The sequence below is a fragment of the Mesoplodon mirus genome, assembly GCF_964341445.2.
Source record: "Mesoplodon mirus genome assembly, chromosome: 7".
NCBI classification, from domain to species: domain Eukaryota; kingdom Metazoa; phylum Chordata; class Mammalia; order Artiodactyla; family Ziphiidae; genus Mesoplodon; species Mesoplodon mirus.
In genome coordinates, this window is record NC_138983.1 from 69,728,611 (window position 1) to 69,749,962 (window position 21,352).

Sequence of the window (21,352 nt, forward strand, 5' to 3'; positions counted from 1 at the left end):
CTCTATCTAGTGACTTATTTTTTTATTTTATATAAATGGTGTCTGGCATATTTCACATGGCAGCAATTTTAAAATATTTTGGTAATAATATGACACTTGAAACTACAATAAGTTATATTCCAAAAATCACAAAATGTTTTTAGATACTGAAACACAGAAGCATTAATATAAAATTAATTAAATGCTTGTAAAGAACAGAGTTACCAGTGAAAGAAGGTTAAGAAAGAGGTTTGTTTGCTTTCTTATCAAGTTGTAGGCTTGACAGCACAGGTCCACAAACAACTGGAAACGAATGGTGGGCTTTTCACCCCCATTAATGACATACGCCATATCAGAGGTCAGCACAAAAGGAGCCCGATCCCTATTTAAAAAGAAAGTACAAACAAAATATTATTTACAGAAGATATTCAAATAAGTGCTATTGCTATTACATGGCTATTGAACTAAAGCTATCTGAGCCATAGCAGTTTCTAAGTGGGTAACTTAGTGTCAGGCAGTTCTGAATTTGCATAATTCTTAAAAACTCACATTTCCCCAGGAAAGCCATCATATAATCTCATTATTTAGGTAGAATTTATATATATTTCCAAGGTGATATTTATCAATCCACCCACAGCCAAACAGAGATCAAATATTAGTTACAAACAAATATAGAGAAAAAATTTGTACTCGTTGCCATTATATAAATGGGAACATTTCTAATAGGTACCACTAACTAGATAAAATAAAATACACCTCAACTCATTTCAAAGGTTACACACACATACTCATTCTTTCTGCTACATGGTAAAGTCATCTTTTAGAGCCTTTTTCATCCCTAGTTACGCTCAAAGGGAGCTACAAGGCAAAGGACAGCAAGAAAAAAAGCAAAGTTTGGGGCATTAACTTGGTTTTTTTTGAAGTCGACTTTTTAAAATTGTTGATACACAATATTATATGTTACACGTATAATATAGTGATTCACAATTTTTAAAGATTATACTCCATTTATAGTTATAAAACTGGCTATATTCCCTGTGTTGTATATGCTTGTAGCTTATTTTATATGTGTACAAGTATATCCTTGTAGCTTATTTTATATGTAATAGTTGGGGACATTAACTTGTGAAATAGGAAGTGCCTCTATTTTCTTTAGCAATAATAACAATATTAGTACCTTTTGAAGCTACCAAACATCTGTGCGTGGCCCAAGAACTTTCCAAAGTCAATGTGAAACATGTGTCCTGTGCTTCGAAGCATTATATTGTCATTGTGTCGATCACAGATACCTAAAACATAGGTGGCTACACAGCATCCAGCACAAGAATAGATAAAATTCTCAGAAGCCTATAATAAAGATACAAAATTATCTTAGGAAAAAGATTATTTTTAAAGGAGGCAGGGTAACAAAGATTAAAGTAATTTATCACTCGTTGAAAACACTATTATAATCCACTTTCTCAATAGCTTGTAAACTGGGTTATGGTAGCAGAAGCCAGTTTTTCAAAAGCAAACACCCTTCTAAAGGTGGTTATTGCCCCTTCTCTCTAGCTTTTGCCTTTCAACAAACAGGTAGAGATCCTGTCAGTCCCTACTTAGGGTACACTCTGCCTTTGAACGTCTTTTAAGCATCATGTTTGTGGAACCCTGCTCTTCACAGGCTCTGCTGCTTACCACAAGTGGAACATTGGGACAAAGATTAATCTAAATAAAGAAATATTTTTCCCCTTTTTTGGCTTGTAGGAATGGCATGTGTAAAGAAAGTAAGCTTATATCTTTAAACATCCAATAATATAATGAATGTGTCTTGTTTTCCATTTAGTGACTCCTTATGTGTCATCTGCAAGTTTCTCAAAGCTGGAAGACCTTCTTTCACTTTAGTCCTGCCTGTCCTGGGGATTAAATTAATAATATAATATCACAAAGAAGGATACTAGTTGCATACAATGACTATTTGTAAAGCAAATACTAAAGCACATGCATCTAGTTTATTCTCAAGATACTACATTTCTGAACGGAACAGTCATATGGCTCTACAGGTCCATGTGATTAATTTTATTCCATAACCCCCTAGAAATCTTTAGTGGTGATGATGATGGTGACGATAACAGCATATGTTTACACAGCACTTATCACAAAACCAGGCATTGCACTAGTCTCTCTCTACACACACACCAGAGTATATGTGTGTGGGTATGTACATATTAAACTCATTTAAAATGCCACAACAAAACAATGATGTAAATACTATTATTACTGCTATTTTATGTATGAGAGAAACAAAAACAGAGAGATTATTTGCCCAAGATCACATCATTGTTAAGTGGCAGAGCCAAGATTCAAACCCAGGCAATGAGATTCCACTATGTTATATTTCCTCTTACTTAGCAAAGCACACAGAAGAGCCAAGCGCATGAAAGCCATTCAAAGTATGTTACTTGGCAATTATTTTGGGTCAAATAACTTATTCAGAATCACAGAGCCAATATTACTGTAAACAAATATTAGTTTCTTTCCCCAAACCACAAAGAATTAAGAAAAGGGAGAGCTCTTAAATAGTGTAAAAGACCAACAAAGAACAAAATTCCTCTACTTTACTTTCATAGGTCAACAGATAGCATTTGTACGTATCTATCTGTAAATACGATACATTAATGACTTGACATAAACTAGGATCTCATTAAAACTGAGAAAAATACTGTCTTCACAACTTAAACTAAATAACTAGTCACCAGAGCTGGAAAATGAAAGCACTTAAGACCTATGTAACACATTTTTGACAGTAATTTAGAATACAGAGGCTAGCTAATCACCTTTTCATATTCCTCTTCAGAGGGATTGTATTTCCTCAGCCACTCTGCAAGTGGTTTATCTTTAAAGGATCCAGTCACACCATATTCCACTTGGATTTTCCTGAGGGTATCTGAAGCAGGAACTAGCTCCACCATGCCTTTAACAACAAAACATTAGGATATGTGAAAATGTCTCCCCCCCAAATTTATAGCTTTTGATGTTTGACATAAGATACCAGCTAACAATCATCATTTAAAAAAAAAATCAACACTGGCAGCCCATGCTAGAAAATGTGAGAAATCAAAATTATTTTTTATTTTCATAAGTACCCAAGATGTAGGGCTTCCCTGGTGGCGCAGTGGTTGAGAGTCTGCCTGCCGATGCAGGGGACACGGGTTCGTGCCCCGGTCCGGGAAGATCCCACATGCCGTGGAGCGGCTAGGCCTGTGAGCCATGGTCGCTGAGCCTGCGCGTCCGGAGCCTGTGCTCCGCAACGGGAGAGGCCACAACAGTGAGAGGCCCGCATACCGCAAAAAAAAAAACAAAAAAAGTACCCAAGATATAAAACTGAATTTGACTATTTCAGACTTTGTACATCCATGTGCTACACACACAAAGAATAACAATTTTAATTGCAAACTAGATAATACTGACCTCATCAATAAAGTTACTTACAAGATATATGCTGTCCCATTTTGCACAAAAAACTTTCTGTAGTCATGTACTTGGGCAATATAAGAGTATTTCAGAGTACATTAAGCCCTTTCAAAGGGAAGAACAGATGAAGATTGTCTTTGGGATATGTTTGAGTCTCAAGTACATGTTTTGTCTTCCTTACTGAAATGTAAATGCTGTGCTTATGTAGAAAAATCTCAAAAATATGTTTTTAAAGACAAAATCCACATAGAGAACTGTACCTTTTGTTTAAAAGAAAGTATTATGCATGTTGGAATATATACAAAATAGTCTCAGAAAGGGAATTCCCTGGTGGTCCAGTGGTTAGGACTCTGCATTTCCACTGCAGGGGGCACGGGTTCGATCGCTGGTTGGGGAACAAAGATCCCGTGTGCCGTGTGGTGTGGCCAAAAAATTTTTTAAAAAACGAACAAAAAAATAGTCTCAGAAAGCTATGTAAGCAGTTATATTTTGGGAGCAGGCTGCCTAGGAGGTGTGGGAGAAAACTAAGATTTACATTCCAATTTATTCTATTACATGCTATATGGATATTTTACTATGTGCATATATTTTTTATATATTTTAAAAATTAGTTTTATATATTTTAACAAATCAAGGAGATACACTGTTATCAAAATAAAAGATACAGACACAGAGACCTGCTTTGAAGAAAGGACTGGAAATAACCAAGAAGGCCAAGTCCTCCAGGCCATCCCAAAAGAAAGCATGCAGGATCAGGCTGTAATCCTAGTAGACTGGTCACACATGGCAGAGCGAACTCATTTGGATCCTTTATGTTGTTTTGGTTACATTATCTGGTTTATAGTTCACAGTGACATCCTTTTTCAATGAATACCTGCATCTTGATTCTATGAGTATGTTTAATCAAATTTTTAATATACATACAAATTTCTAATTTCATTATCAAACATACACATGTAGAAATTACTGTGTACAAAACAGTGGATAAATGTTCATAAATATACAAAGAACTACTATCCCCTGAGGGAACTTAAAATCAATCCAGAAGAGAAGACGTAATGTCTGGTAAGTATTAAAGACAACTGCTGAGTCTGGAGAAGGGAGGATTACTATAGACTAAGGTGCTTGTTAAAAACTTCACAGAGGGGGCTTCCCTGGTGGCGCAGTGGTTGGGAGTCCGCCTGCCGATGCAGGGGACACAGGTTCGTGCCCCGGTCCGGGAAGATCCCACGTGCCGCGGAGCGGCTGGGCCCGTGAGCCATGGCCGCTGAGTCTGCGCGTCCGGAGCCTGTGCTCCGCGACGGGAGAGGCCACAACAGTGAGAGGCCCGCAAAAAAAAAAAAAAAAACTCAACTTCACAGAGGGGCTTCCCTGGTGGCGCAGCGGTTGGGAGTCCGATGCAGGGGACGCGGGTTTGTGCCCTGGTCCGGGAGGATCCCACATGCCGCGGAGCGGCTGGGCCCGTGGGTCGTGGCCGCTGGGCCTGCACGTCTGGAGCCTGCGCTCCGTGACGGGAGAGGCCACAGCAGTGAGAGGCCCGCGTACCCGAAAAAAGAAAAAAACAAAAAACAAAAAAAACTTCACAGAGGATGTGATTTTTCCTTTGAAAAGTAAGGACACAGTGAGATAACACGAGTGAAAAGCTTTAGCACAGGGCAAATCACAAAGTAAGCACTCAACCATTAGAAACAACATAAAAAAAGAGGGAGTTGACTGCCTACAAAGTTACATAGGATTCCATAAGAAGAAAGAAGAGTTCAACTATATGAAATAAGTATAGTGACAGAAAAACTAATCCAGTGAAATGGTAGGCTCTTGTTGATGAATGAGGAATCTTGCTTGATAAAGTGACTACCATCTTATAAAACTTATTGTCATGCAAGCATTTATTAGGGCCACTCATTGAGTTACTATATAAAATCAGCAAGAATTCTTAAACTGATTTGATTTCCCTTTTTTTGGCCATACCACGCAGCACGCGGAACTTCCCTGATGAGGGACGCATCCTATGCCCCCTGCAGTGGAAGCCTGGAATCTTAACCACTGCACCACCAGGGAAGTTCCTGACTTGATTTCATTTTGACAAGATAAAGTCTGCACATCCTTACCTACGAAAGGAAAGTGATAAGGCTGAGATCATAGTGTACCAGCACCAGGACCCTTAGAGCAGGTACACTCTGAGCTAAATTCAAGGGAAAAAAATAAGACATAGCTAACATATTTACCTCGATCTCTGCCAGTTGAGAGACATTTGAAAATTACCATCCTCAGATCTAGCCCTTCTTTAAGCCAGATCTTGTCCATAATCTTTATCATTTGTAAAGCTAACATATCTTGCCGAAGATCTTCACCAACCTTGAAATCAAGGAAACAAAATGAAACTTGTACATTTCCAAAAGACTTAATAGATTACATACAATAAAAGGGGGGGTGTGTGGGGAGGAGGGAATAGTGAAAAGAGTAAAGAATAAGATGAACAGAACCACATTTTTATTCTTCTGCAGCATTCTAGAGAAAGTTACTTAACCTCTTCATGTCTCAGTTTCCTGATCTGTACACTTTAAAAGGTTGGGTTTTATGGTATGTGAATTATGTTCAATTTTTTAAAAGGGCAATATGGAAGATCTTTGTGTTGATCGAAATATTTTATATCTTGACTGTATCAATGTCAACATCCTAACTGCAATACTGTAGAACAGTTTTGCAAGATGTTACCATTGGGGGAAACTGAGTAAAGGGTATACAGGATTTCTGTGTAATTTCTTAAAATGAACTACAGTGAACTGCAAACTTCAATCTACAATGATCTCAAATTAAAAGTTTACTTAAAAAAAAGCTAGCTCTCCCCAAATGAATTCTAACTGGATCACATCAAGTTTTCATTTTCTTTTTAAATTGGATAAAATAAGTTTAAAACACATAATGATGAATACATTTTTGAGACTGGCCAAGAAAATTATGGAAAAAAAGAGGTGATTTACCTTAACAAATATTACAACATATAAAATTACTGTATTCAAACAGATGATACTGTTTTAGGAAAAGGCAAATACATCAACACAATAAAATGGAATCTAAAACCAGATGTGAGTATATGGGAACTTGCTATATACATATGAAAGGTGGTTCAAGAGAAGCTATCTTGATGAACCTCCACTAAATGAACTCACTGAACTAACTGACACTCTCCATTCTTTCTTAAAAATAATACTAATTGTGATCACAACACACAAAACTTTGACTGGTAATAGATTACTCTAAAGTACTCTACTCCTGCTGCTTCCCACAGGTAAGTTATACGTTTCCAAAAAGAGTGTCCCTCTCATAGTTTTGCAATGTTGCCCTGCACGTCTCTAGGGCATACCATTTCACCTCCAGGTGAAAGGCATTACCTAGAGCTATGATGTGCTAACACTTAACTAGCAAGGCCACATACGGCAGCTCTAGCCCAGAGTTGCATTTATTACCAAATCCACTTGGGAACAGTTTATCTCAGTAATAATTTTTCACATAGTTATTCAATTTAATTAAATTCTAAGTAAACAAAATTACTGTTGCAATTTTGAAAAAGGAATTTGAGAAAAGAATTTTTAAATTACCAAAAAACAAAATCACCTTTCTCTGCTCACCTTAAACATGACGTTAATTTCTTCCCCCATTGGATCAGCATTCACCATTGTGACTTTCAAGGGCACGGCATTAGAACTGAAGAAGGAACATGACTACAAATACAATATGTTAAGCATTAGAATGATAACACTGAAATAAAAACTTAAAAAAAAATTTTTTTTTTTGTCCAAGGCATTTCTCCTTTCACTTTTTCCTTTGAATTAGGGCAAATGAAATAACGCACGTGAACTGCTTCTTAGATTATCTGGCAGATAAGAGGTATATAAAGATACTTTTTGAAACTTAAACATAACACATTGTCTAAGCAGAGAAGCAATACCTTAAAAACTTGAGACAAAAACCATTAAAAGTTTGAAATATTATGACACTTCAAAAGTGTTATAATCCTTCAACAAAGCACAAAATTTTGTATATGCTTATCTTTCCTCTAAATCAGTAAGATTTGGAATGAGATCTCTACTTCTATTCATGGTACTAGTATAATAATTAGCCATGGGATCAAATAGTGACACTAAATTGAACAATTTCATTAGCAAAGATCAAGTCTAATATTAAAATTAAACTGGCTAAAAAACTAATTTAAGAGAGTGAGAGCAATTTAAAGGAAACAGCAAACAAAATCCAAGGGGTAAATGTAACCCCCCCACCCCACCTCCAGTGACATAATTATACAGCTCAAGCACCCATTCTTATATTGAGTTGGCCAAAAAGTTCCTTCGGTTTTTAAATGAGGATGAGCTACTTGCTGATCCTTTAATTTTTTTTTAATTACTTTATTTATTTTGGGCTGTGCTGGGTCTTCGTTTCTGTGCAAGGGCCCCCTCTAGTTGTGGTAAGCGGGGGCCACTCTTCATCGCGATGCGCGGGCCTCTCACTATCGCGGCCTCTCTTGTTGCGGAGCACAGGCTCCAGATGCGCAGGCTCAGTAGTTGTGGCTCACAGGCCCAGCTGCTCCGCGGCATGTGGGATCTTCCCAGACCAGGGCTCGAACCCGTGTCCCCTGCATTAGCAGGCAGACTCTCAACCACTGCGCCACCAGGGAAGCCCTTCTTTGGTTTTTAAGTAAAGATAAAAGACACATTTTTCATTTTCACCAAGAACTTTTTGATCAACACATTCACCATTTTGTTCCACTACCTTCTGCCATTTTTCAGGCAACTATATAATTCCATCTTCCCAAAACTTTTTATCTTCTTGAGCAAAGAACTGTTCCAGGTGCCTTTTTTTATACAATATTTCTTAATATAAATTTATTTATTTTATTTATTTTATCTTTGGCTGCGTTGGGTCTTCGTTGCTGTGCGCAGGCTTTCTCTACTTGTGGTGAGTGAGGGCTACTCTTCGTTGCAGTGCACGGGCTTCTCACTGCGGTGGCTTCTCTTGTTGCAGAGCACAGGCTCTAGGCACCGGCTTCAGTAGCTGTGGCACTCAGGCTCAGTAGTTGTGGATTGCGGGCTCTAGAGCACAGGCTCAGTAGTTGTAGCACATGGGCTTAGTTGCTCCGTGGCATGTGGGATCTTCCCAGACCAGGGCTCGAACCTGTGTCCCCTGTATTGGCAGGCGGATTCTAAACCACTGTGCCACCAGGGAAGCCCCCAGGTGCCTTTTACAGTCTTCCAGGGAATTTAAATTTCTTCCACTCAGAGAATTTTGTAAAGACTGAAATAAATGGAAATCCGAAGGTGCAATGTCTGGTGAATAAGGCGGATGAATCAGAACTTCCCAGCCAAGCTGTAACAGTTTTTGCCTGGTCATCAAAGAAACATGTGGTCTTGCATAATCCTGATGGAAGATTATGCATTTTCTGTTGACTAATTCCGGATGCTTTTCATCGAGTACCACTTTCAGCTGGTCTAATTGGGAGTAGTACCTGTTGGAATTAATCATTTGGTTTTCCAGAAGGAGCTCATAATAGAGGACTCCCTTCCAATCCCACCATATATACAACATCACCTTCTTTGGATGAAGACTGGCCCTTGGTGTGGTTTCTGGTGGTTCATTTTGCTTACCCCACAATCTCTTCCATTCCACATTATTGTACAGTATCCACTTTTCATCTCCTGTCACAATTTGTTTTAAAAAAACAAATTGGGAAATGGGGATTGACATATATACACTAATATGTATAAAACAGATAACTAATAAGAACCTACTGGGCTTCCCTGGTGGCGCAGTGGTTGAGAGTCCGCCTGCCGATGCAGGGAACGCGGGTTCGTGCCCCGGTCTGGGAGGATCCCACATGCCGCGGAGCGGCTGGGCCCGTGAGCCATGGCCGTTGAGCCTGCGCATCCGGAGCCTGTGCTCCGCAACGGGAGAGGCCACAACAGTGAGAGGCCCACATACCGCAAAAAAAAAAAAAAAAAAAAAGAACCTACTGTATAAAAATTAATTAATTAATTAAATTAAATTTTTAAAATAGTTCATATAGTAAGGGCTTATTTTTATAAAAACATAGTTCATGTAACTAGAAAAAGCCTGAAAGCATATAAACCAAAGTGTATCCAGTCATTTTATGTGCATGGTGAGATTATAAATGATTTTTTTGTTAGAAAAAAAAATGGAACATTTTCATTACGTTTAAGCAGAGAATTGCATGCGGAAATACAGTCAGGGATTTTTTTCGGACTTCCCTGGTGGCACAGTGGTTAAGAATCTGCCTGCCAATGCAGGGAACACAGGTTCGAACCCTGGTCCAGGAAGATCCCACATGCTGCGGAGCAACTAAGCCCGTGCGCCACAACTACTGAGCCTGTGCTCTAGAGCCCACAAGACACAACTACTGAGCCCGTGTGCCACAACTACTGAAGCCCGCGTGCCTAGAGCCCGTGCTCCGCAACAAGAGAAGCCACTGCAACGAGAAGCCTGCACACCACAATGAAGAGCAGCCCCTGCTCGCCACAACTAGAGAAAGCCCACGTGCAGCAACGAAGACCCAATGCAGCCAAAAATAAGTAAATAAATAAATGCATCTATTAAAAAAAAGATTTTTTTCGCTTAACTTAGGTGGAATCCAAACATCAAAGCGATGAACATAACCAGGCTGGTGCAAATGATTTTCAACGCTTGATTTGGATATTTTGAGTATGTCGGCTATATCCCACGTGGTATAACGTTGATTGTTCTCAATTAATGTCTTGATTTGATCGCTATCGACTTCAACTGGTCTACCCGACCATGAAGCATCGTCCAGCGAGAATCTCTAGCATGAAACTTTGCAAACCACTTTTGACACATTCTATCAGTCACAGCACCTTCTCCATACACCATATAAATCTTTTTGCATTTCAGTTGTGTTTTTACCTTTCTTGAAATAATAAAGCATAATATGCCGAAAATGTTGCTTTTTTTCTTCCATCTTCAATATTAAAATGGCTACACAAAACTTCACCAATTTTGATGTTTTTTTTAAATGCTCACTGATATGACAGCTGTCACAATACAATCTAACAAAATTGTTTCACATGAAGTTAAAGACAACTAAGCGCTACTAGAGCCATCGTACGGAAGAAGACCAAATGAACTTTTTGGCCAACCCAGTATTTCAATGAAGAATAGCCGTATGTCAACTTAAAAAAATTACATGTGAGACTCCTTTATGGATAGTTGTAACCTAGACTTTCAAAATCACAGACACTAATGGATGAATTAATTGGCTGCTTTTGCTGAACTCATGTTAGAGAAAAATCCACTATTTGTATTACTATTAGCCCAATTAAAAATATAGTTACTCAATTCTGATGATTACAACTACTTTTTGATGACTCTAAGAAGTGTTATAAACCTTGGAAGACTCCACCTGGCCATTCACAAGAGAGGAAAAAAACTGCCTACCTGTGACTGGGTACTTTTACCACTGGAATTACAACACATGCAGCTATTACACCATAGCAAAAGATAATTTATTTCAAGGCAGTAAATAATAGTACACTGTTTTTTCTTTCAGGAATGGTGATTAGATAAGAATATACTGAGATAAATATGGATCTTACACAAACATACATCCATAAGTACTTATAACCAACCTATGCAGATTTTATCTGCATTTGCCTTAAGCATACCTGCCCATCTGCCTTCTTCCTACACATTATTTGAAAATGTAATATGAATTTATAAGCATTGTATTTCACCTTAATATTTAATTCTTTTGCCACAAGACTTGGATTGAGAGGGAGACGGCATTTATTTCTTAGAAAAAAGGACTGTACTCGTTCCATACTCCTTTGGAGGACGACCTATGAAAAGAAACCGATACTGTAAGTACATAATGAAAATGAAGACCTATTTATAAGACAACAAAAATATGATATGGACCCAATTTTTTAAATGCCCAATTGTCAAATGGTTAAAAAAGTTGTTGCTAAAGAGAGTTAATTTTTACTATAAAAATAAAAATTATAGCAAAGGCTATAAACATAGGGGGGAATTACATATGGTCATGGTCATATTTAACATATTAGTTAATACTCACTAACAAATAGAAATTAAGCAATAACGAGACGCCAATTTTTATCTAACAGACAAAAAATTTAAGATAACATCCAGTGCTGGCAACAAGGTGGGAAACAGATACTTTCATAATCTACTGGTGGGGAGGGAGGTGTATACAGGTAAGTTTTGTTTTGTTATTGCAATCTAATATAAAATTATTATAACTAAAAATATACATAGCTCTTGATTCAATTATTTCATCTGTAGGAATATCCTACGAAGAAATACTAGCACTAGTGGGAAGCAGCCGCATAGCACAGGTAGATCAGCTCGGTGCTTTGTGACCACCTAGAGGGGTGGGATAGGGACGGTGGGAGGGAGACACAAGAGGGAGGGGATACGGGGATATATATATATATATATGTATAGCTGATTCACTTTGTTATACAGCAGAAACTAACACAACAATGTAAAGCAATTATACTCCGATAAAGATGTTTAAAAAAAAAGAAATACTAGCAAAGGGGCAAACACTTATATATTAAAATTCATCACAGAACTGTTTGGGAAAAGAAAAATGTATAAACAACCTACATAGAGGTAATAGTTCATAATTTATGCTAAGATACCTTGTAATACCATGTACTCATTAAGAAACATGAAGTGTAACTATATGTACTTACATGAATTCTCCAACATAAAGTAAAAAAAAAAAAAAGCAATTTACAAAAAAAAATCATTGCTGAAAGAAATTAAAGATCTAAATAAATGGAAAGATATCCCATGTTCATGAACTGTAAGACTTAATATTATTAAGACTGCAACATTTCCCAAATCGATCTACAGATTCAACACAATCTTTATCAAAACTCCAACTGCCTTTATTGCAGAAATGGGCAGGCTGATACTAAAATTCACATAGAATTGTAAGGGACTTCCAAACAGCCAAAACAATCTTGAAAAAGTAAAAGTTGGAGGACTCAAATTCCTGATTTCAAAACCTACTACAAAGCTATAGTAATGAAAGCAGTATAGCATAAGGAGGGACATACAGATCAATGGAATAGAATTCAGAGTCCAGAAATAAACCCATGTAACTATGGTCAACTGATTTTCAACTAGGGTGCCAAGATCATTCAATAGGAAAGAATAGTCTCTTCAGCAAATGGTGCAGCAACAACTGGATAACCACATGTAAAAGAATGAAGTTGGACCCTTAGCTCATAGAATATTAAAAAAAAAAAAAACTCAAAATGGATCAAAGACTTTTTAAGAGTGAACCTATAAAACTCCTAGAAGAGGGCTTCCCTGGTGGCGCAGTGGTTGAGAGTCCACCTGCCGATGCAGGGGACACGGGTTCGTGCCCCAGTCCAGGAAGATCCCACATGCCGTGGAGCGGCTGGGCCCAGAGAGCCATGGCAGCTGAGCCTGCGCGTCCGGAACCTGTGCTCCACAACGGGAGAGGCCACAAGGGTGAGAGGCCCGCATACCGCAAAACAAAACAAAACAAAAAAACAACAAAAAACTCCTAGAAGAAAACATAGGTGTACCTCATTGTGACCTTCGATTTGACAACAAATTCTTGGATACGCTAGTAAAAGCACAAGCAACAACAACAAAAAAATAAGTTAGACCATAAAATGTAAAATTTCTGTGCATCAAAGGACATTATGAAGCAAACAGAAAGATGATACACAGAAATGGAGAAAATATTTGCAAACAGTACATCTGATAGGGGTCTAGTATCTAGAATACATAAAGAACTCTAACAATTCAACAACAAAAAGACAAACCAATTAAAAAGGACTTAGAAATTTCTCCAAAGAAGATATACAAATGGCCAAAAAACACATGAAAATGTGCCCCAAATCATTAGTCATTAGGGAAATGCAAATCAAAACCACCATGAGATACCACTTCACATCCACTAGGATGACTATAGTTTAAAAAAAATGGAAAATAACAAATTTTGGTGGCAATATAGAGAAACTGGAATCCTCATACATTACAAGTATTATACTGGAATTATAAAATGGTGCAGCTACTTTGGGTAATAGTTTCAAAAAACAAAGAATTACTATATGATACACTAATTCTACTCCTAGGTAAAGTGAAAACAGATGTTCAAACAAAAACTTATACACAAATATTTATAGCAGCACTATTCATAATGGTCAAATAATAGAAACAAGCCCAATGTCCATCAACTGATGAATGGATAAACAAAATGTGGTATTATCTATACAATGGGACATTGTTCAGCCATAAATACACATGCTAGAATATGGATGACCCTTGAAAGTATTAGGTTAAGTGAAAGAAATCAGACACAAAAGGCCACATGTTGCATGATTCCATTTACATGAAATGTCCAGAATAGGTAAGTCCATAGAGATAGAAAGCAGATTAGTTCTCACCAGGTCCTGGGAGGAGAGGGGAATAAGAAGTAAAGGGTTAGTGGGTGCAGGCTTGCTTTCTGTTGTGATGAAAATGTTCTGGAATTAGACAGTGATGGTGGTTGCACAACACTGTGAATGTACTATCAATAAAAGCCAATGGACTATACACCTTAAAGTGGTTAAAATAATGAAGTCTAGTTAAAAAATAACATACATTTCTATAAAAAATTTTTAACTACAAACATTTGTATATATACGTGTGTTTATGTGTAAAGTCATATAAAATGACCAAGCAGGACATAAAACAAACTGTGAACAAGATACCTACAGGGAGAAAATGAAACTGGAAAAGTCCTAATTTTTTAATCCATAAACTTATTCATTTGGACTTCTTAAACATTAGCATCAATTCATACTTCTATTACCTTTACAATTACAAAAATGTTAAAAAGCAAAATAATGAAAAAGAAACTCAAGAGAACAATTTTGATCAGAAAGGAATTAATAAGCATGGAAATGAAAGGGAACTGAGTTAGGACATAAAATCTTTTCTGACAGGTTTTAAGCAACTTTTGAATTCAATCTGCCCAAAACAGCATAAGTGTGTTAGAGTTCTACTGGATGTCTATTGAAAAAGAATTACAACCGGGACTTCCCTGGTGGCGCACAGTGGTTAAGACTCCAGGCTCCCAACGCAGGGGGCCTGGGTTCGATCCCTGCTCAGGGAACTAGATCCCACACCCATGCCGCAACTAAAAGTTCACATACCGCAACTAAGGAGCCCATGTGCCGCAACTAAGGAGCTGGTGAGCTGCAACTAAGAAGCCAGCTTGCCATAACTAAGGAGCCCACGTGCCGCAACTAAGGAGCCCACAAGCCACAACTAAGACCTGGCACAACCAACCAGCCAAATAAATAAATAAATATTAAAAAAAAAAAAAAAGAGTAACAACTTGTCAGATGTAAAGATCCTTTACCATCTAAATATTTATGTTCTCTCTATGGGTACATACCTGTCTGGCTGATCCACTAGCCTGCCTTACTTTTTCTGCTACTCCTCCTAAAAGCTGTACAAGTTTTGCCTGCTTCAGCAGTTCTTCTCTGAGTCCTTTTCCTCCTACTGAGAGGAGAGCACCCAAAACATGTTCATATCGGGCACCAAACTGTGCATCATGCAGGGCATCCTTGAGGAGCCTAATACAGCAAAATATTTATATCAGCCACTTCTGAGAAATAGATTAATGTGTCTCAAAATCAATTTAACAAGTTTAATTTTTGGTATCCAGGAATTAATTTTAAGCTATATAAGCACGTAAAAACTCAGTCATTATTATAGAGCTCTAACATGCCAAATAATTTTGCAATAGAGGGTTTTGTTATTTTCTGGTTTTATTTCTAAAGATATAAAAATTTAGCTTCTTTATAATAATGACTTCAGTGAAACAGCTGGTATCAACAGCAAATAGTCCGAGCATACAGTTTAGACTTTGAGTGTCATCTGTGTAAATAACAGAGACAGAAATAAAGTACTTAAGAAAATTTAAATCTTACCAATATAAATTGTGTGCTATCTGTATATTTCCCAATGCCCTGGACAGAAGGAAGCGCACTAATGAACTGTTCAAGTAAATTTCATATTTCAAAGCCTACATGCAAAGAAAAATAAGAATCACTAGTGGTCAAACCCATACTACGTTGTTAGGATAAAATTATCAAAAGATAAACTATATAAATCAAGGAAACATGATACTGATAAAAATGAAACAGATGAATTAACTTAGGTGAAATTAATGAAATCAAGCAGAAAAGTATAGACCTGGGAATAACATTCATTAGCTATGTTTAAAAGGCCAATTAAAAAAAAAATCAAAGAAAAGTTCAAGTCTGGTTTGTTCTGAGAATTATAACCCGAGAATTAAAAATCCAGGTACATATATATATAGTTAGTATTCAAGTAGGGCAGCTGATAATAGTGGAAGAAAATTCACACTAAATCCAAATGCAGTACACCTCAACATTCCCACACAACAAAAGTACTTTTAATCAAAACAGAAAGGGGATCCCTTAGCAAAGTCCCTACTCATACAAACTGGGGAGAGGGTAAGGAGGGTAGGTAACCTTGTAAAAAACTCACCTGCACAAACTGTGGAAGAAGATCTGTTAGCTCATCATCACTAATAGCCTCAATCCAGGTCACAGCTAGGGACCTCACTTCCTGATCAGCAAATCTAGAAGCATACCACAAAATCAAGATTTGACAGCGATTCCTTTCTAATGAAGCTGTTTTTCCTGAAAACACAATCTCAATCTATTCCTGACAAAGAATACTCAAATAGCTATTCAAAAGCAATGTGTTTCTTCTTTTTTTCTAGGAAGAAAATCTTATTGTCCTATACACAAATCCAATTTCGTGACTGTTTAGAAACCTTATGAAAATTAATTCTGGCCTACATCATAAAAAATATAACAAAGTATTCAAAATTTACAACCTCTCTAGATTAGTTTTAAGTATGATATCCCTTTTTAATAACCTCAACACAAAAGATGTGTTTATAGAAATATGCATTTACACATTTATATTGAATCGAACTGCTTTCATGTTAAAACAAAGGGAACTAATCCTGCAACATAATATCTTACTGGAAAAACAATAAAACAGAGCAAATAAATTCAGCCACAGTTAACTTACTTTGAATCAAGAAGCTCCAACGCAGTCAGTGGGTGCAATGGAGGCCACTGCCGAAGCAATGAGTAAGTTTTGGCAAGATTAACCCATTTCCAGTTTGGGGCACTCGCTAGTACTTTAGGAAGACAATTTGGGTGTTTGAGGCAATAATAACGTTTCTCCCACAGAAAGGCTTTATCTTCTTTAGAAAGTCTGAATATGTAACAGAATTAAATCACTTCTCAGTGATATCGTAATGACAGTTATAATCTCGATTAAAAATACAAAGAAGAAATTTATTCCTTTTAGGACAGCCACTTCTTGGTAGAATCATTAATACTAATTTGGAATAGAAAAACGCAATGTACAGCAAACACCACTAATTTACCCTAATTTGGGGGATGGAAAGAAATCATTCTGCCTTGATAAAAGAATCTTAGTTAAGAAAAAGAAGGATAATTCAGCACAATAAAACTTATTGAGCTCTAACCAGATGCCAGGCACTGGAAATCAGAGTTGGATATGCAGAACCTACCCTAAGAGACAGCAAGGATTTCATCATTTTATAAAAGTAAAATCAAATGCCATGCCAAAAACAAATGCTATTACAAAATTTTAGAAAATGAATATACAGTTCATTTGAGGAATATTCAAAATAAAAAGAACTTGTCTTGGAAATTCTAATTTACTGTTAATGACAGATGTTTATGTGAATGAAATATTTCACTATTTCACTACTCATCTATCTACCCTTGTGCATATAATCCATGCACTGAATTGAAATGTATTTATTTCACATGGAATACTAAAAAAAAAATCAAGTATTGCAAAAAGGTACACAATTAAGTTTCTCCTTCCAATTCCCCTCCCAGTGGCAACTGCCTAACCTCGTATATTCTTCCAGAGGTAGTCTATTCATATAGAAGCATACACAAAGGTGTATGTAGATTCTCTTTTTTTCCTATATGTTAATGGTAACACACTATACACACTATCCTGCTACTTATTTTCTTCATTTAATATCTTACATATTAGTACATATAGCTATAACTTCATTCTTAATAGTTACATAGTACTGTTGGATAAATGTACTGTAATTTAACCCATTAATGAACATTCCCTATCAGTTTTACAATAACCCAAATAAACACTGCAATGAATATTCTTGTCTCCACAAGCAAATATAAAAGGGTTTTCTCTAAAATACACTATAACTAACTGGAAGTGGAATTGTTAGGTCACAGACTATGGACACTGTGACCTTTATAGATTTTGCCAAATTGCTCTCCAAAAGCTTTTAGAGTTCTGCAAACAGTATAATTCCCATTTTCTGTATCCCATCAATACCTTATATAATGAGACATTTTAATTTTCAACAATCTGATGTGTGAAATGATATCTTGTATTAATTTACAATTCCTTGATTATTGAGAGGTTGAACATCTTTTTTCAGATGTTTAAAAGGTACTGTATTTCTTTTCCAAAGAATCACCTATTCATATTCTTGTCTACCACTGTGTTGTCCGTTTTTCTACTTATATGAAAAGGTCCTTCATATATTAAGGATATAGATTATAGTTTCCAATCTATTGTTTGCCTTTTGATTATGTAAAAAAATTGACCTGTACAAATTTCTAAATTTTATGTAGTCATATAGTCTTTTTATACAATTAAAAACAGAAAAAAAAAACTTTCCACATCAGGAACATTGCTAAATCATGCACTAAATTAGGGCATTTAATAAACCATTAACTTGAACTTTACATTGTAAGAGATACCGAGGCAAAACAGAATCAAAGGAGTATACCCAAGTGATGAGTCTCTGTGAAGAATATCAAGAAGTTTCCCTTTTACATCATTCTCCAGTGTTTCTAAGTTGTGTTGCTGTATAATGCTTCTGTCAACTTGAGGAGTGGTATAAATGATATCAAATGTAGGAGAAGGAAAATCAACCTTAAAAATTAACAGAAGTTGATTAAATTATAGCTGAAAAGTCCACATATTTGCTACATTAACTTGTTTTTGATTTTTCTTAGCCATCAGGGTGATAATACCAAATATTAAATTAATGCTTCTGTCCTAGTGATTACCATTACTGGTAATTCTCAATAGCACATGTACTACTTGGGATTGGTATAAGTGCATCTTTTACTGTTTCTCAGAAATAGGAAATGGTTTATTGACATTTAAATTAAATATAGATCTTAAGATCGAAACAAGATCAATTAGGCTTCTTTAGTAACAACCCAGATCATGGTACACATACATTTTTCATAAAGAATTCAAATTTGAACCTTTCCACGTGTCAGGAAGTATTACCTGTAACACTATTCTTTCCATCACATATCCTTTTTTGGGGACTGTTCCAGGAACAGGATTTGTATGTGATGAAGTCCAAAGATACAGAAGTTTAGTTCCACATGTTAAAAACCTTCATGAATGTAAACAGAAGAATACTGTGGATTTCATTTTTAAAATTACTTCAAAACTCACAACACATGGTAATGAATTTGAAATGTTAATAATCAAATATTTATTAAGCATCCTCTATATAAAAAGAACATATCAGAAGGAGTCACTCTCCATAGTGTACTTTCACTTCAGTATTTAGGTACTGAAGTATGGGAGTTAGAACAAAACGAGGGAAGATGAAGCAACATTATCTTGGGAGAATCGGGGCTCAGGATAGAAGACAAGATGGGTAAAGTCTCAGAGTCACCTGTCCCCAAAACAACTTCTATAAATAGAAAGGTGAAGGATAGTCTTTGAAGATCATCTACAGAGCAACACATCTCAAGATGGAGGTTTGGATTTCATAACTGCTCCCTGACTTTTACCATAAGAACAAAAACACATGCCAAGAAAACCAGTATCTACTTTGTGTCAAAGCACTAGTCATTTGAGATGAGAAGTTTCATCTGTTTGTGACCAGGGGTCAGCAAATTTTTCTGTAAACGGCCAGACAGCAAATATTTGGGGCTTTCTGGCTATACAATCTCTGTCAGACTCAACTCTGCTAGTATAGTGCCAAAGCAGCCATGAACAATACATTTCAAAAAATGTGTGCTGTGTTCTAACAAAACTGTACTTACAAAAAACAGGCAGTGGTCCGGAGTATGCTGACCCTTGTCCTAGACTACCAATTTATTGTCTACTGAAATTAAAAACATTTACCAATAAAGATACTGATATATCTTTACACAGAAGAAATTTCTGAAAAATAACATGAGACATAAAAGCAGGAAACTATAAACTTCATCAACCTTTGCTCATTTTATTCAAACAGTAAATATCCTTTCCAAAACTAGACTCCAGTCTTAATGTTTTCTCTAGCAGGTTAACAGCCTTTGAATCTTTGGCACAGGAATTCCCTGGCAGTCCAGTGGTTAGGACTCCACGCTTCCACTGCAGGGGTCTGGGTTCAATTTCGGGGAACTGAGATCCTGCAAGCTGCGCGAGGCGGCCAAAAAAAAAAAAAAAAATCTTTGACACATATATTCTATTTTAGAACCACCCTCACCCTCAACTAGATTTTTTGAAGGCAAATTCTGATATTATTTTATCTGCAAATACTTTTATGTATCTCTAAATGATAAACACTTTAATTTAAACATAATTGCAACAGGAACTTCCCTGGTGGCCCAGTGGCTAAGACTCCGCACTCCCAATGCAGGGGGCCCGGGTTCAATCCCTGGTTAGGGAACTAGATCCCACATGCTGCAACTAAGAGTTCGCATGCTGCAACTAAAGATCCTGCATGCCGCAACCAAAAGATACTGCGTGCCGCAACTAAGACCCGGCGCAGCCAAATAAATATTTAAACATAATTACAACAAAATAATTTAAAATAATTACTCAAAGTTATTAGCTATCTAGTCAGCACTCAGATTGCTCTGATTGTCTCTAAAAAAATTTTTTTTAACAGTTGGTTTGTTTGAATAAGGATACAAGCAAGATCCAACATGTGCATTGGTTGGTATGTCTTTTAAAGTATCTTTTAAATCAAGGGTCAACAAACTCCAGACTGTCACCTTGTTTTGTAAATAAACTTTTATTAAAATAAAGCCACACTCATTCATTTACATATTGCCTATCTATCACTGCTTTTGCCTTTGCTTTTACATCTGTGACAGAGACTACTTGACCTACAAAGCCTCAACTACTTCTATCTGGTCCTCTTAACAGAAAGTTTGCCAACTCTTGTTTTAATCCATACATTCTTCTTTTTTATCCCCCATTATTTGTTGAAGAATCCAGGTCTTCTGTTCTGAGAATTTTCTACATCCTGGATTTTACTGAGTGCATTCCTCTGGTATCATTTAGCATGTCCTTTATCTCCTATATTTTCTGTAATAGACCTAAAGGTTTGATCTGATTCAGGGTTAGTTATGTGACAAGAATACTTAATACTTTGTAGGTGGTATTGTATACCACTAGTTCCTGATGCATCAAATAAAGAAGCACACATTGGTATATCTCTCCTTCTGTGATGTGAAGATAATTGGTTTGTTCAAGTGCTATCAGTCTAAATCATCCATTATAAGTTCCAGAAAACTTAATCACAATGGTTTTAAACAAGCATTAATAAATCACTGCTTAAATCAATGTCAACCAAGAATGCTTTTGACCCCAGTGGATATTTGGCAATGTCTGGAGACTTTTTTGTTGGCAACTAGGGGGTACGACTGGCATTTAGTGGGCAGAAGCCAAGGATGCTGCCAAACATCCCACAGGGTACAAGACAGTCTCCCACAGCAAAGAATTACCTGGCCCAAAATGTCAACAGTGCCAAGACTGAGAT

At 36.7% G+C, this 21,352-nt stretch overlaps 1 protein-coding gene across 4 annotated transcripts in view; it reads right to left on the reverse strand.

Moving 5' to 3' along the window:
• Positions 1-21,352, reverse strand: part of PIK3C2A (phosphatidylinositol-4-phosphate 3-kinase catalytic subunit type 2 alpha) — a 168,262-nt gene that overhangs the window by 10,220 nt on the left and 136,690 nt on the right. For all 4 annotated transcript variants that reach the window (XM_082628636.1, XM_082628635.1, XM_082628637.1 and 1 more), the window contains exons 14-25: positions 18,871-18,982; positions 18,359-18,504; positions 16,576-16,764; positions 16,021-16,114; positions 15,438-15,532; positions 14,900-15,080; positions 11,187-11,291; positions 7,059-7,151; positions 5,655-5,784; positions 2,793-2,929; positions 1,157-1,326; positions 205-361 (exon numbers count right to left, since the gene is read on the reverse strand). In XM_082628636.1, coding sequence (XP_082484762.1) covers positions 205-361; positions 1,157-1,326; positions 2,793-2,929; positions 5,655-5,784; positions 7,059-7,151; positions 11,187-11,291; positions 14,900-15,080; positions 15,438-15,532; positions 16,021-16,114; positions 16,576-16,764; positions 18,359-18,504; positions 18,871-18,982 — 1,609 coding nt within the window. The remainder of the gene's footprint in view (positions 1-204; positions 362-1,156; positions 1,327-2,792; positions 2,930-5,654; positions 5,785-7,058; positions 7,152-11,186; positions 11,292-14,899; positions 15,081-15,437; positions 15,533-16,020; positions 16,115-16,575; positions 16,765-18,358; positions 18,505-18,870; positions 18,983-21,352) is intronic.